Raw genomic sequence first — 16052 nt, 5'->3', positions numbered from 1 at the left:
TAACTGGACCGAGCTTGGTTGTCAGGGATGACCCAAATGGTGAACTCTCTCTCTTTTTTTTTCATTGGAAGTGGCCTCAGGGTATTAATGGACCAAATCCAAACCAAGTGCATGGAGTGTCACAGCTTCCCTCGTATAACGTATGATTATGGTACGGATCACTACAGACCTGTGTCCTCTCTCTATAGTGCGGCCTTGGCTCTGCGTATATACAATGGGCCTTGTAGCAGTGAAGGGATCGGATGGAATAAGCTTTAATGGCGCTGGGCTGGGAGTAGGTGCGAGTCCCCTGTCCTCTATCTGGATAGCAGGTTTCCTATTACATGGCCGCTGAAGCACAATGGAGTCATTGATCCGTGATGCACAGGGCCGGCCTCTCTGTGCCTGACGCTCCAGCGCTATGTGGCTCTCCTGGGGGGACAGCGCGGGGGGCCACGGGTTACCACATCTCTTCTACGTCTTGCACTGCTCCGGTAACTCCATAGTCACGGTGCTCTGATTAGCCCATAACCTTGGGGTGGACAATGCTATAAATTGCTGGTATTTTCAATCAGTATTTTTGTAAATTATTATTATTTTTTTTTTTTTTGGTTTTTAAATTAAGGTATTTTTGTTCTTCCCTTTTACTGGGCGAGAGCAAAAGTATTTATTTGCAGTATCTGCTATGGATGTGGATATTTTTCTGATGGCATTTTTAAGTAAAAATAAGTGAAATAAGATTTATGCTTGTTGGGTGTTTTTTTTGTGTTGAGTAGATCCTCCGAATATACACACACTCTGTCCTGCCTTAGGTGAGTATTATAGGACATCTACCACCAGGAGGAAGGATTGTAAACCAAGAACACTTACGTGCTGGTGTGTGCCCCTTTATAGCAGTATCTGATCTTCTTTACAGAAAAGGGGTTTAAAACTTATGCAAATGAGCCTGAGGGGCTTTCTACGGAATGACAGCAAGCAGAGATCTAGAAGACGATAAGCATTTGATACAAAAAGTATATTGGAATATTGTATAACTTTTCCTTATATAAACCATATCCTATCCATATTTGCTGAAAGTGGACAACCCCTTGAAGATGGGTAATCAATATCATGATTATGGGGTTCAATGCCCAGAATCTTGCCAATCATCAGTTTGAAGAAGTGGCGCAGCTTCCCAGGTCAGTGATGTCAATTTGTCACATTGTCCTGTGTACAGCACAGTCCGGTTCAAGTGAATGGGATTAGACTGCAATACCAAGGATGGCCACTATACAATGTGTAGACTTTGAATATATCACAGGACTCATCCATTGGCCGTGGTCTCTTCATACATCTGATCAGTGCTGGGTGTGAGACCCCTAAACATCTGATTACTTCTATATTAGTGCAATAGTCGCTTTAATTAAAAGATTGACCCTCCTCATAAGCCCCTACCTGGCGCTGACCACCAAAATGTCAGGAAAAATAAAGGCAGTGAGAACGGATCACTAAAAGCAAAGACCCTTCAGTGTCAAGAAACTAGAAAATACATTGGGCTTGTGTACTATGGCCACATCCCCACTAGATTAGTCACATATGGCAGGTAAAAGTAAAACGCATGCAAGAGATTTTGTTCTGAGGTTGTTGGGGTTTTGTTTTTTTTTTGGTTAAAGGGGTTATCAAAAATTACATCTTTCAGAAAACATCTTTCTTCCAAAAACAGCGCCACTCCTGGCCACAGGTTGTGAGTGGAATTGCAGCTCAGCCCCATTCACTGCAATTGATCTGAGCTACAATACCAGGCACATCCCTTGGACATGTCTACCTAAAGGGCATCTACCACCTGGATGAAGGACTTTATGCAAATGAGCCTAAGGGGCTCCAGGGTCAATTGGTGTTAATGGAGCCTGGAGCCCCTTAAACTGTATGCAAATGAGCACAGCTTTCCATCCTACCCTGACTGTATATCGCACTCACTATTGTATTTTTTAATACATAATGCTTATACTTTTTACACTCTGCTCTTCCACTTTTCCATTCATGTTCCTCTCTGGTTTGTTGAAATCCCATGATGCCTCAGCATAGGATCAGCTATCGCCACATTTGGAGTAAGCTATTTTTTTATAATTTGGGATAATTGTCCGTCTGCATCAGATGAGCAATATGGCGTCTTGGATCAGTGTACAGAGATGATCATATTACAGAGATTATCTGATGGGTCCTCACACTGGATGAGCAGCCTGCAATGTATGAGAAGACATCTCTGCCGGAGAAGATACTGAGCTAAATCATAACTAAAATACAATTACAGAATATAGCACAGAAACAAGAAAATCCCCTGGACAGGTCCAAGAGGGGTGTAAATATATTTCCTGAAAAATATTGTTAAAGGGGAAATAACTAGGAGATACAGGGGTCCTACAGAAGACATCTGAATGGGGCCTTTTCTAACCCCCTCAGAAAATATACATATTTGTATACTCACACGTAAGTTACAAACGGATGCATTTATTAACTTATATATACACAAACAATAAACAGGACACCGGGCCCCATGACACTGCTATGGCTGCTACCCCTGTGATTACACCGTTTGTTAGTTTTAGGTTTTCTGGAGATGTGGTGTTTGAATTGCAAAGGACTTGGTATCCACTGGAGGGGCTCTTTGGTTCGGTTTGTGTCTTTATGACCTAAGTTAGGCTACATTCACACCAACGTATGAATATGTTCGCCGTGATGGAGAGCTGGTAACTCCTTTCCATTGCGATGCATGGTGCACGGTGCCGTAACACAGGGAAAGCTAGGACTTTTCCTATTTTTACCGCGTGTACGGAGCCACACATGTGGGGCACCGTATTGCCTCATGCGCCCATTGCCGTCTATGGGGCCGTATGTGCGACCACTCGACGGTCGTGTGAATATAGCGGTAATTTTTAAATAACACTATAGCGGCCCGTGTGACTTTTTGACTTTTCCTTTTCACATTTTTTCAAATTTCCGCGAAATTGTTTTTGCCAGATTCCAATTTTCTGCCTTGTCGGCACCGCACCCAAAGTCACAACACGGATCACTCAGCCCCGCGATGTAATGGAGAAAGTAACTGTGAATCTATTACCCACCCAAACTATAACTGCAGGGAATGTGCAGAGCAGACGCTGCAATGTAACAAGTGGCACCAGTTCTGATTGGACCGACACACATTCTGAAGAATATAAGGAACATCCTGGACTTACTTTTCCTGAATTGACAATTTTGGGTTCAATAACCAAATAAAAAAAAACACACACACAGTTTATGAAGCCATTTTTTTTAGTGGATACAACAGGATAAAGTAGAAGTCCCTTTTCCTGGGTGTAAAACCATCCTGAAGCCATACATGGGAGTTTTTGTTTTTTAGGTGCAGATTTTTCTAAGACAAGATGGAGCAAATTAAAGGGGTTGTACCTGAGGATATGGGATAATGTGGTGGGAATCCAGCGTCCCGGGATCATACGCAACCTGACCTGTGATGCCCAGTCATGTGGAATGGGGATAACAATCATTGTTAGTACAATCCCCTTTAACTTCTTGCTTTAAATTTTTCCATTCCTGGTTGGCCCACTCTTGACTTTGGAACAAAAACTAAAACAAAATCTACAAAGGAAGTGAAGAGAGAGTTTGCGTTGCCAGTTGCTCAACAGCCCTCCCCTTGCTTTATTAGGATTTTGGTTGGATACTTACAGCAGTCATTCAGAGCAGAGGGGAGGGGCTGTGGAACTCTTCAAGCTCAAGGGCCCGCCCGGAGCACTTGCAGGAGCTGCAAACCTATTAAAAGTTTAAATTTTCATAGTTCTGCTGCTACTTACTACACACACAATAGGTTACACAGATCTCCAGGGGTTATACCCAGCAGCTGCTGCAGTGTATTATGGGCAAAACTGATTATGGATTCCTCAATAACTAGTTTTTTTTATTATTTTTAAGTCCAGAACATAGATTTTACTTAGTATGATATATATATATATATACTCAAATATAAGCCGATCCGGGAATAAGCCCTTTTTTTTTAACACCAAGACCTGGGAAAACCTATTGACTCGAGTATAAGCCGAGTGTGGGAAATGCATTGGTCACAGCCCCCCAGTATATAGTCTGCCCTATCCCCCCTGTAGTATATAGCTAGCCATCCAGCCAGCCCCCTGTAGTGTACAGCCTGCCAGCCCCCAGTTTGTCCAGCACATAAACTTACATACTCACCTTTCAACGCAGATCCCGATTCTCCCATCCCCGCAGCTCCTCTTCTTTCTTCTCTCTCCCATAACAGCTGGCAGAGGCGCGTCCATCATAGTGTGCGCCAGCCAGTAGAACATCGGGGGTGCTGGAAGGTCGGTATTTAAGGGGGTTTTTTTTTATAGACTCGTGGGGTTTTTCAGCACATTTGTAGGGGTAAGTTCACTCTTGAGCACACACACCGCCAGTATATCCAGGACTTTTTGTGCCAAAACACCATAAAGAAGCATCAGACAGAAGATTTCGGTTTGTCCTTTTATTTTTGACAATTCAGGACGGTATTGCACATTACCAGGGTAGAACCTTTATTACATTACTAAATACTTTATTTATTGCTTCCAAATATAGGTGGGGGCTTTTCCTTAAATAAAGACTATAGAGAACACAGACAACTACAATACTGACAGAGGGGAGGAGACCACAGAGATGAGATCCTCTAGCGAGCGGCAGTCTGTGTAGTCGTTACTATGTACTGTACATCGTTAGTAAAAAGAAGTGCGAGCGCGGCCGGGGCTCAGTGATCCAGGATCCGCAGGTTGCCAGACACTATTTTGTTTTCCAATACTGCTCCAGGGGGGATGTCGATGCGGTCACCGTGGTTTGCAATAATGATTACTGTGCCCTAAGAGAAGAGGAAATAGTTCATTGTCAGAGGTCTAGGGCTTGGTTTTTGTGGGATGGATACAAGTAACGCATGTAGAAATAATAGACTGTTTACATATCTCTCCCATCGCTATAGCACCGAGGCTTCAAAGCTTCTGTTTACCCAAATAACGACCAGCCGTCCACTAAGCCGCCACTGTAAAAGGGAGGTTATTCTGCTGCCACCAATGGCGGATCCCCATTAGGGCATTTTGGACGGTCTCCAGGGGGGGCCGACGCTCCTGGGGAGGGTTAGAGGGGACGCCGACGCTCCTGGGGAGGGTTAGAGGGGACGCCGACGCTCCTGGGGAGGGTTAGAGGGGACGCCGACGCTCCTGGGGAGGGTTAGAGGGGACGCCGACGCTCCTGGGGAGGGTTAGAGGGGACGCCGACGCTCCTGGGGAGGGTTAGAGGGGACGCCGACGCTCCTGGGGAGGGTTAGAGGGGACGCCGACGCTCCTGGGGAGGGTTAGAGAGGGGACGCCGACGCTCCTGGGGAGGGTTAGAGAGGGGACGCCGACGCTCCTGGGGAGGGTTAGAGGGGACGCCGACGCTCAACTTGAGAATTCATTTTTTTTTAAAAACTGATCACTGTGTTTTTCAAAAACCTAAAAGCACTCGGAAAAATTTTCATATCCTACTTTCAATGTGACAGGCGTGTAATTATCTGGTAAGTCCTTAGGTTAAGTAGCCATTCACCCACCTAACTCCCCCGCACCCTGGAAAACACAGGTTTGACATGAAGTAATAACCCTCCCCTTGTAGGAAGGGGGTGGGCCGGGGTGACCATTGTCCGGCTTCGCTTCCCTAGAATAAAGTGCGGCTGTCACCTATTCTCACATTAAACGCCGGCGCTGCTGGTAAGTACACAGGAGGAGAACGTGGGTGCAGGAATAAAGGAGAAGTGCGGAGCCCGAGACTGAATGACGAAATACAAGTCGTGGGGAACAGAAGAGAGAATGGAGGGACATGGCGAGGCCTGAAGTACAGAATAAATATTAAAACTGTCAAAGTGCGTTTCCGATTCACCACCATGATACAGACGGACCGTTACCGGCATGTGGATAGGAGCTGAGCTGCAGTAACCGAGTTCGGCCACTATACAGACACTGGCGCTGCTGGCTTGGAGTTATGTGCCTGCATTAGAGGCACAGCAGCCCCACTGATCACATACTGAAGAGCTATACTCCGGATGGGTCGTCAGGATCTAAAACCTAGAGAGCTCCCCCTAGTGGCAGTCCTGTGCTTGCATTAAAGTGACATTTTTGCAGTAAAACTAATAATATCTTTAATAACAGGTCACAGCTGTAGGTATCCAGTATGGGCGCAACAATGGGCACCTGGTAGAAGACAGAAATATACCTTTAAAATTATGGTATATCATGATAAACCAGGGGCACTTACTCAGATCCAGGAACCGTGACTCTGGTAATCTTCTCATATTAGTTTTCCATTGCCTTTTTCCTTCTAAAATACATTTTTATAATTTTTCTTAGGGGCCTGAAGGACTCCTGGTGGTGTTACCAGAACTCCAAGCTTCAGCTTCATAGGCTGCTACACTGTGCAGGAGCACTTCCCACTGTGTGAGATCAGACAGAGAGAGGAGGGCAGTGCCGAGCGTGAGACCTGTTCCTGCACAGTTTAACACCCTGATAGTACAGCATGGATGGGCTCTGGTAACACCCTCTGGAGCCCTTCTGATTCATTAGCATAATTATAAAAGTTGATTTTAGAAGGAAAGAGGTCATGGATAACAAATATAGATCCAGGCACCGTGCCTGTGGTAATATTCTTATGAGTGTCCCTGGTTTATTATGATGGATTTACTTTAAAATGGGTTGTACTAGTCGCATATGCTTTCTCCTATCTACAGGATGGACAAATTAGGGTCTAAATGCTGCGACCCCACAGCAGTCACAAAAACAGATCCCCAACAATCTGGAAACATTGAATGTGTGTTCTGGAGATACCAGAGCGCTGTGCTCTGCATTATTCCACCATTAAACTACAGAATGAACCACCAGTACACATACTTGCCCACCTAGAAGTGGGTCACCGGGGATCCGTTCTCCCGATCAGTGAGGGTCCCAGTAGTAAGACCCTCATCAAACTATGGATAGGGGGGTAACATCTCTGCACGTACAGCGCCCTGTTCTCCTAGCCCTAGGTTGCGCCTAGCACAACCCTTTCTTCTACAGTTTCCTGCTCTGTTATTAGAGTCTCACTCATGTATTTTGATGCCTCTGGGCTATGGAGACAATAGTTGGGGAATGAGTCATGTGATGCAGGTTCTGTGTTTCCGGGTGTGAAGACTCTGCTCTCCGGTGACACGTGCTGAGCCGCTGTGACGCCGCCATCGCACAAAGCCCATCCCTGAACAATCACTTCTTGTTTGCTTTTCAGCGTCTAATTATTTCTCCATTGTCCTGGAGGATCTCCAGGAGCGTTTTCATCACGCTAGGAGGAGGAGGATGTAACGATAACAGAGAGGGCAGCACCGGGCGCCGCTCCCTACTCACCTTCAGCACAACGTTCTTCCCAAAGGTCACGTCTCCCGACACGGTGAGGTGGTCCAGCTCCAGCATATCGGGGATGCTCTCAAACCTCTTCAGGTAGTCTTGGACCTAAAAGTAAAACAAACCAAGTGAGGTCACAAGACGCCCTGACCCTATGTCATGTCCCCGTCAAGGTGTGACCCCACAGCTGACACCCCTATAGGAGAACAGCGCAGAATAACATGAGGGCACCATCACTGCAGCATATCCACCAAGTGTCCTGGAAACTCGACTAGTAACTCTTTACTGGAGAAACATGCACATCAAACACACTATACAGACATCTATAACTTGCTAAATCCTAGTAACTTTAATGGGGTCAAATCTGGTGACCGGATCTCTTTAAAGGATATGAAGTGTCCTTTCTAGAGTTATCACTTTTCTTGTGAAATCTCACCTATTGACCTAAAAAATATTACTCCTTCTAAGTAGTGAAAATGAGCAGAGAAGAGTCACTTTTTGTCTGAGACGAGTCACATTTAGAGGCTGCAGAGGGGGTGTCATGTCAGATGGCCCTATCAACAGCACCTAGAGACACAAAGGGGTTTATCATGTTAAATATCTTCCCTCCCCCCTGGAATGTGCCAGATATATCTAGAGGCTTTGGTCTCCTGATATATCCAGCAGGTGGCTGTAGTGTCAGGCAATTATGGGCTTGGTCCTGCCTGATGTAGAGCTGCAGCTATAGGTAGCAGGCTATACACCCAATGCTGGACCACTCTTAGCGCCCACTTAGCACAAACACTAATAAATCCCCCCAAGGTTTTGTATCAAATTAAAGAGAAGAATCTCATCTTTCAGATCACACCAGGATTGTGGTTTTGTAAACAACAGAACCAAAGCAGCAGGGTGTGCTAGAAACACTCAGAAACAAGATCTTTATCTGCAGCGCACAATCCTGACTGTCTCCACTTCTGTAGTTCTCAAAACCACAAGTCTGATAATAATCTGATAAAGTGGGGTCCAACTACTGGGACCCTACACAATTATGAGAACAACCCCCAGCATTACAGAGAGAATGTAGGTGCTGGAGATACCCAAGCGCTGTGCTTTGTAATTTTCCACCCTCCGATACTATTGAATGAAGAGGGCAGTACACTCATTCCAGGTGGGTCACTGGGGGTCTGTTCCCTTGATCCATGAGGGTCCCAGTAGTTAGACCCTCACCAAACTATGGATAGGGATAACATGCAAATTTGATACAACCCCTTTAACATCTCTGCATGTACAGCGCCCCTTTCCTCCAGGAACCAGGGCCGCTTACTCCGACCCTTTCTTCTGTCGTTTCCTGTTCTGTCATTAACATCTCATTGATTTATCTTGATCTATAAGCTACGAAATGAGTTGTTGTATAGGTTGGGTGCCCCCGGTATAGGCTATAGTTTGGGTATGAGTCTTGTTGGGTAGGTTCGGTGCCCCCGGTATAGGCTATAGTTTGGGTATGAGTCTTGTTGGGTAGGTTCGGTGCCCCCGGTATAGGCTATAGTTTGGGTATGAGTCTTGTTGGGTAGGTTCGGTGCCCCCGGTATAGGCTATAGTTTGGGTATGAGTCTTGTTGTGTAGGTTCGGTGCCACGGGTATAGGCTATAGTTTGGGTATGAGTCTTGTTGGGTAGGTTCGGTGCTCCGGGTATAGGCTATAGTTTGGGTATGAGTCTTGTTGGGTAGGTTCGGTGCCCCCGGTATAGGCTATAGTTTGGGTATGAGTCTTGTTGTGTAGGTTCGGTGCTCCGGGTATAGGCTATAGTTTGGGTATGAGTCTTGTTGTGTAGGTTCGGTGCCCCCGGTATAGGCTATAGTTTGGGTATGAGTCTTGTTGGGTAGATTCGGTGCTCCCGGTATAGGCTATAGTTTGGGTATGAGTCTTGTTGGGTAGGTTCGGTGCTCCCGGTATAGGCTATAGTTTGGGTATGAGTCTTGTTGGGTAGGTTCGGTGCCCCCGGTATAGGCTATAGTTTGGGTATGAGTCTTGTTGGGTAGGTTCGGTGCCCCCGGTATAGGCTATAGTTTGGGTATGAGTCTTGTTGGGTAGGTTCGGTGCCCCCGGTATAGGCTATAGTTTGGGTATGAGTCTTGTTGGGTAGGTTCGGTGCCCCCGGTATAGGCTATAGTTTGGGTATGAGTCTTGTTGGGTAGGTTCGGTGCCCCCGGTATAGGCTATAGTTTGGGTATGAGTCTTGTTGGGTAGGTTCGGTGCCCCCGGTATAGGCTATAGTTTGGGTATGAGTCTTGTTGGGTAGGTTCGGTGCCCCCGGTATAGGCTATAGTTTGGGTATGAGTCTTGTTGGGTAGGTTCGGTGCCCCCGGTTTAAAATAAGGATCCCTATGGAATTTGATCACATTGGGTGCAGATTCTCCATCAGCCGGGAGTCATCGCCCCATCCAATGTAATTGGATGTCACGTACAGTCGGGATCCCTCCTTACCTTGGTGAATGAGCTCCCTAGTTTGACCAGAGGGACGGTGGGGAACTCCCTCTTCTCGCTCATGGTCAGTGACCCGGCGTTCAGACTGTACAGGTTGGACATGACCAGGAGCAGATCCGACGTGGTCTTCACAGGGAGGAAGCGGCTTCGAGGAACGTTGATGCCCAACGAATTCTCAAAACTCTTAACAGCGGCCCCCACAGCGGTCTCCAGCTGGATGACGTTCAGGCCTCCGTCCAGGGTCTAGAAGGACAATGGCACAAGGTATATATATATATATATTCCATGCAGACACTGCACCGGCACAGAGCAGGAAGGATGGGAAGGCTTACCTTGGGATTGACTATGATCTCCATGTCTATGGCGTTGGCTTCTTGCAGCCTCTTGACTGCAGATAAGGAAATCCACAAGTTATTTGTGTTGAAGATCTTAAATTTCGAGACGGATTTGAACTCGTCCACGTGTGGCTTGGGCACCTGAGCGATTTCTACCAGCCGCAGCTTTCCTTCATATTGAGTGAGGGTCCCACCCTGGAGGACACATACACATGGTGAGTATTACGGATTACTATGGAGCCGTCACATGACATTGGGCTCTCAGAACGCACAATAAAAGCCGTAAAAAATGAGCTCGAAAGAAATGCATAGAATTGCCTGGAACCTGCACAGAGCACAAAATGGGATAGTAAAAACTGACACCGGGAAGTACAAAATGTAACGCAAAAAACAAGCCCCCGCACAGCTCTGTACACAGGAAAAATAAAGGCGTGATAGGAGGAGAGCCAAAAAAACTAAACTCAAAAAGGAAATATAGCATAGACAGGAAGGGGTTAAATATCCTACTACTGTAATATTAATACTACAAATAAGTAACAGGAAAGATAATGGGATGGAATTCAACCCCGCGGCGTCCTGCAATGACCTGTTCATTGTAAAACTCAACAATCACTAGTAGCTGCCGACTGGCCTATGTACATAGAACCGCGACACACGTGACCCAACATAGGGGAGGCAAATACCACGAAAGATGTATATGTGGTGCTGTCACCCCCTGGGCTCTGGCGTCACCGCGCACATTACCCTGGTAGTATATCATCATAACGCTATATTCTCACGACTGTAGGGGAATGTTTTTACGTCCCCCATAAGTCGGCAGTGGGCATACAGAGCGATACAGGCACCATACAGCTTCATACATGGGAAAATACAGGACATGTCCCATCTTTCCCCGTGCTACTGTGCGCCATGCATCGCTATGGAGGGGGGGGGGGGGTCACCACCATTGCGACTGTAGCCTAAAGTTGAGGTCCTGGTGCAGTATGGAGCCAAAAAAAAAAAAAACATGCTTTGGCCCTGTGCACATGAGCACGTTCTTGCCAGGGGCGTAACCCGTGGCCAGGGGCAGAAGAGAGGAGGGATGAGCACTCCTCCCCTCTCGTTAGAACAGCCGAATATGTCCCAGATTCTGCACAGTGACCCCGGCTCAGTCGCAATGTGGTGACATACACTGTGCTCACCGCCCACTGCCCTCTATGGGGGTTGTGATGTGATCACAAATTTTGCGGTCAGGTCACGCCCCCCCCCCCCCCATAGGGATCGTGTACATGACCCCCTCTACAGAATTATCATGGCCATGGGTGTAGATAAAATGTACATTTCGCACAGTCCGGTGCATTACCGGACACTCAAGTCATCGCACATTCACCTTGACATCCGCCCTCGTCTTGTCTGTAACCTCCATGACAAACTCGCAGCGCTTTCCATTGGGAGGATTCATGAGGTGGTTGAGGATGTAGAGATCTACCGTAGCACCGAGATTATCAATATTCGATACAAATATATATTCTTTTCCTTCATCTAAAAGTGTGTCCAAAAGTCCTGAATTATAAAAGCTGGCGTAGATATCTCCGTGCCCAGGGGGGTACCAGGCCTCCGCGTTCTCCACCGAGTAGGACAAGTCCTTGGCTATGGGTAACAGGGATTCTTTATTTACTCTGGGATATCTGTAATGGAAAGAGATGGGATGGTTAGAAATCCATTACAATCCACATTATGTACAAATCAACACAACACAAATAAAAGGGAACAAGTAGAGTAATGGAGTTGGGGGTGCCAGGGACCTCCATTCTCTGGACTCTCCTAGGCGGTGAATGTGAGTGTCAGAGATACCCGAGCGCTATTCTCAACAATTTCTGACACTCCTATAGTATTGAATGGAACATTTATGCTCAACCTGCTGCTTCATCAATCCTCCCCCACACACAACCCGTCCTCATGATCAACCTTCACGGATCTGACCAAACTTTGTACAACCCCTTATAGGATAAAAAGTTTATAACATTGCAAAGTATCTTCCGTCCCATCTTCTTCTGCAGATGACAGAGACAGTGAGAAAGTAAAGGGCTCCATTAAAGACACGTGAGATTAGCATACTATATTGTAGGGGCTGTTTCACCCATTAGGAGCACTTTGAATTTCCTTTCCAGCCCCCCGGGTTGCAGAGGTATCAGTCCCCCAGTATATGATCATTGTAATCCTTTCCATAGACAGAGAGGAGGTGCTGGAGTGGAGGAGGAGGCATGAATTCTGCTAATCTGATAGTGTACAGTCAGTAGCAGACAGTGTCAGAGAAGCTGCTGTGTGATCGCTCTGTGCTAAACTAGAGGCACATATGTCCACATATTGCCCCTTCATTCCCGTAACACTACAACCAAGATGCAGACCCCACTGATTTGATATTGGTGACCTGTCTTGAGGATAGGACATCAATATAAATCCACCCCACCACCACCCCCAGGCCAGGACAACCCTTGTTGACATTAATATAGTGGGTCCCCCTGTAAACCATATACAGGTAAATCATGGAGTAATCTTTCACTATCGATCTTAATGTGAAGTAAAATAAATTATTGCCATTTAGAAATATAAGAAATAATCACTTTGAAACGTTTGCTCCAGCACAAAAAATATGAAAAAAATTACATTTCATAGTCTCTGGAAGCTAAAAAAAAAATCTCGACAGGTCAACAGAAAAAAAAAAACGAGATCAGCTTCAACGCTAACGTAACCGTATCGTCTTTCTCATAGAGACATTCCATACTGGTTAGACGGGTGTAAGATGATCCCCGCGTTTTGCAGGGATCTGCTCCTCATTTCCTCTTTTGAGGTTTCTTAGGAAAATATTCGGGACACTGGTCAGTCATACTTCCATCTACTATATAATAAATGCAGCATGTTCCAGGTCCCGCAAATCACAACAGGGATCGGATCTCCAGATGGACATGGCGGGAGAAGGTCAAGTGAAGGACACATATCACAAGAGTCATGTCCATGTTTTACTTTAAATTAGCATTCATGCTATATATTTTTTGTATAATTCAGGACCTTTTAGGATGTAGGGTCTTTCTACAAGTGTTGCTGTAAACCTTATTATACAGGACGTGCATGGCCGGACTGCCTGGTTTATGTCTATGGAGATGACTGAGTACGGCGCTCGGTAATCCCCGCCAGCTCCATAAAAAAGAATGGGGCAGCCCGGCCATGCATGTCCTGCTGCTCCGGCCATCTCGCTGGTGCTATGAAGGGTGCCACAGAAGTACATCAGACCCCTGTTCTACTGATCTGTGGGGGTCCCATCCCTGAGTCCCCCACTGACAAGCAAGTTAGGCCCAAGTTAGGCCCATGCCCCTTTACTAGGTAGATTCCTGATGGTAGGTTTCCTTTCACTACAGACAGCTGAGTGATACACGGTTTGTTTATCCAACCAACACTGATGCGATACAGATTACCTATCCTGAACTTATTTTTATATGAAATATAGTAGAAGAAACTTCTAAGAGATCAATTACAAAATAGCGAGTGAGTCTGAAATACAGATAAAGTCATTTGACTAAGAAATATATCAGACCATAAGGGAGCCCTTTACTTTCTCCCTGCTGGTGTAATCTACAAAAACAGATGGGAAGAAATGCAATTCCTTTTTTGTATAATTGTCTCAGAGTCTTTGGGAAAAAGTATTTATTCCCATTTCTTTCTGCAGAGGATGACATCAGCAGGGAGAAAGTAAAGGGCTCCATTAAGGTCCCTCTGATATTTCCTTGACTTGTGTTCAGGATATCACTCAGCTTTCTGTACTTAAGACTCAGCAGCTACTTGTAATAAGACAGATCAGACATCCTGAAGACAGCGGGCTTTAATATCAAGAATAGTAGAGGGACCTTTACTTCCTCCCTGCTGATGTCATCTATAGAAGCAAATGGGAAGAAAGATTCATTTACCATCATTCAAAAAACAAAAAAGCTCAATTACAAGAAGCTTGTGAGTCTTAAGTACAGACAGCTGAGCTTCGGAATGAGAAACCATAAAGGATATAATAGAAATAAGCAGCTTTTGTCTTTCACTAGAATGAAAATAATTTCCAGGTGCGTTTTTTTTTTTTTTAAATTTTAACATTGGGATAACTACAAACCCTAAAACTGCCTTTGCGATTCATGGCAGGTGTATAATTACATTGCCTTTCATGTACCACGTGTGAAAAGCTGCAGGACGAGGAGGAGGAGGAGGAGGAAACTAGGAGGAGGCTCCGGAGCTCGGGAACAATGGAGGTAAATAGGGTTTTATATCCAGCGATTTTATTATCTACGTCAGGGCCAGTTGTAATGTAAATCTCAGTCTTAATTTTTCCTACATTTAATGAGGATGGGAAATGTTAATACATGAAATGACATCACACGGACGCCAGAGACGCATAATAATAAGCGCACCTGCTCTGGTTAAACGTGTAGATCTTCACCCGGCAGTGGCTGTACTTCTGCAGGATCTTCTTGGTGTCTTCATCCGTATTGAAGGAATTCATCAGCACCAGAGGGACGTCAGTATTGTAGGTTTTGTTCAAGTGCTACAATAGTTACAAAAAGTCCAGATTAGATAATACTAACAAAACACACACCTATAACACATACACGGATACAGCGCTGGAGTACAGCTCACCTCGATTTGTTTCACAGTGAGGTCGAGGAAGGTGTTCTCATTCCGAACTCCTATCAGACTTTTCGGACCTTTACAGCCCATACTGGTTCCCAGACCTCCATTCAGCTTGACCACCACCAGCTTGTTGAGGACCGATGCGATGTTATCTGGTAGACCCCTGGCCTTTATCTTCTCGTATGGCTGAATCTAACATATAGAGAAAAAAAATACTATTTATAGATTACATCGCTTTATAGAACCAAAAGTGGTCAAGTTTTAGAAACACAAGAGACAGGCCTGGGCTAATACCACAAATATATAAAAATACCATGATAAATTGTACTTACCTTGTTTCTCCCTTCGCGATCCGGCACTGAATCTGTAGTAGGCTTTCCAGTCTCTGCTGTGAAGCTGAGGGCACATGACCACTACAGCCAATCAGTGGCTTAGGGAACATAACTGCCAAATCACCGATTTTCAGTTTCATAACCGAGAACGGGAGCCATGCTGGGTCGGACGCACTGGATTACAGGCAGTCCCCGGGTTACATACAAGATAGGGTCTGTAGGTTTGTTCTTAAGTTGAATTTGTATTTAAAGTCAGAACTGTATATTTTATCATTGTAATCCCAGCCAAAAATTTTTTTGGTCTCTGTGACAATTGGATTTTAAAAATGTTGGGTTGTCATAAGAATCAGGGTTAAAATAAAGCTTCATTACAGACACCTGTGATAACTGTTACAGCTGATCTTTGTAGCCTGGGGCTAAAGTATTTGTAACTAGGAGTCTGTAAGACGGGTGGGTTTTTTTTTCCCCCCAAAAAAAAAATAGGTGACAATCCGATGATGTCACCTTACACCCAGCCATTCACTGTATATAATAGCCGCCCAGAGCCAGGGTTAGACAAAGTGGGGCCCTGGGCAAAACTAAAAGTGGGGCCCCAAAATAAAACTATTTTATGAAAAGTCACAGTCGGTAAGAGGCTCCTTTAGCCCTGCACAATAATAACACGTTGTAGTTACACACAGTAGTATAGTAAGGCAATCTGTAATATGGGACTGGAGGAGAATTGTATAGGAGATAGACAGATAATAGGGACATGGATGATAGAAAATCATTATGAAAGATGATATAGATATAGATAGATGATAGATTTATAGATGCAGAAATATAAAGTAGATTATATATAGATAGTTGATAGAAGATAGATAAATATGAGAGACATACAGTAGAAGAGG

General features: G+C 45.3%; 1 protein-coding gene across 2 annotated transcripts in view; it reads right to left on the bottom strand.

The window, feature by feature from the left end:
* Positions 1-4468: 4468 nt before the first annotated feature.
* The window catches only part of UGP2 (UDP-glucose pyrophosphorylase 2), a 62774-nt gene continuing 51190 nt past the window's right edge, over positions 4469-16052 (bottom strand). For both annotated transcript variants that reach the window (XM_072140386.1, XM_072140385.1), the window contains exons 4-10: positions 14837-15022; positions 14611-14744; positions 11553-11850; positions 10181-10378; positions 9849-10091; positions 7389-7493; positions 4469-4849 (exon numbers count right to left, since the gene is read on the bottom strand). In XM_072140386.1, coding sequence (XP_071996487.1) covers positions 4742-4849; positions 7389-7493; positions 9849-10091; positions 10181-10378; positions 11553-11850; positions 14611-14744; positions 14837-15022 — 1272 coding nt within the window. In that variant the 3' untranslated portion in view covers positions 4469-4741. The remainder of the gene's footprint in view (positions 4850-7388; positions 7494-9848; positions 10092-10180; positions 10379-11552; positions 11851-14610; positions 14745-14836; positions 15023-16052) is intronic.

This window comes from Engystomops pustulosus, chromosome 3 (assembly GCF_040894005.1).
Source record: "Engystomops pustulosus chromosome 3, aEngPut4.maternal, whole genome shotgun sequence".
Taxonomy (NCBI): Eukaryota; Metazoa; Chordata; class Amphibia; order Anura; family Leptodactylidae; genus Engystomops; species Engystomops pustulosus.
The sequence above is the reverse complement of the archived record's forward strand: the minus strand, read 5'-3'. Positions and strand labels throughout refer to the sequence as shown.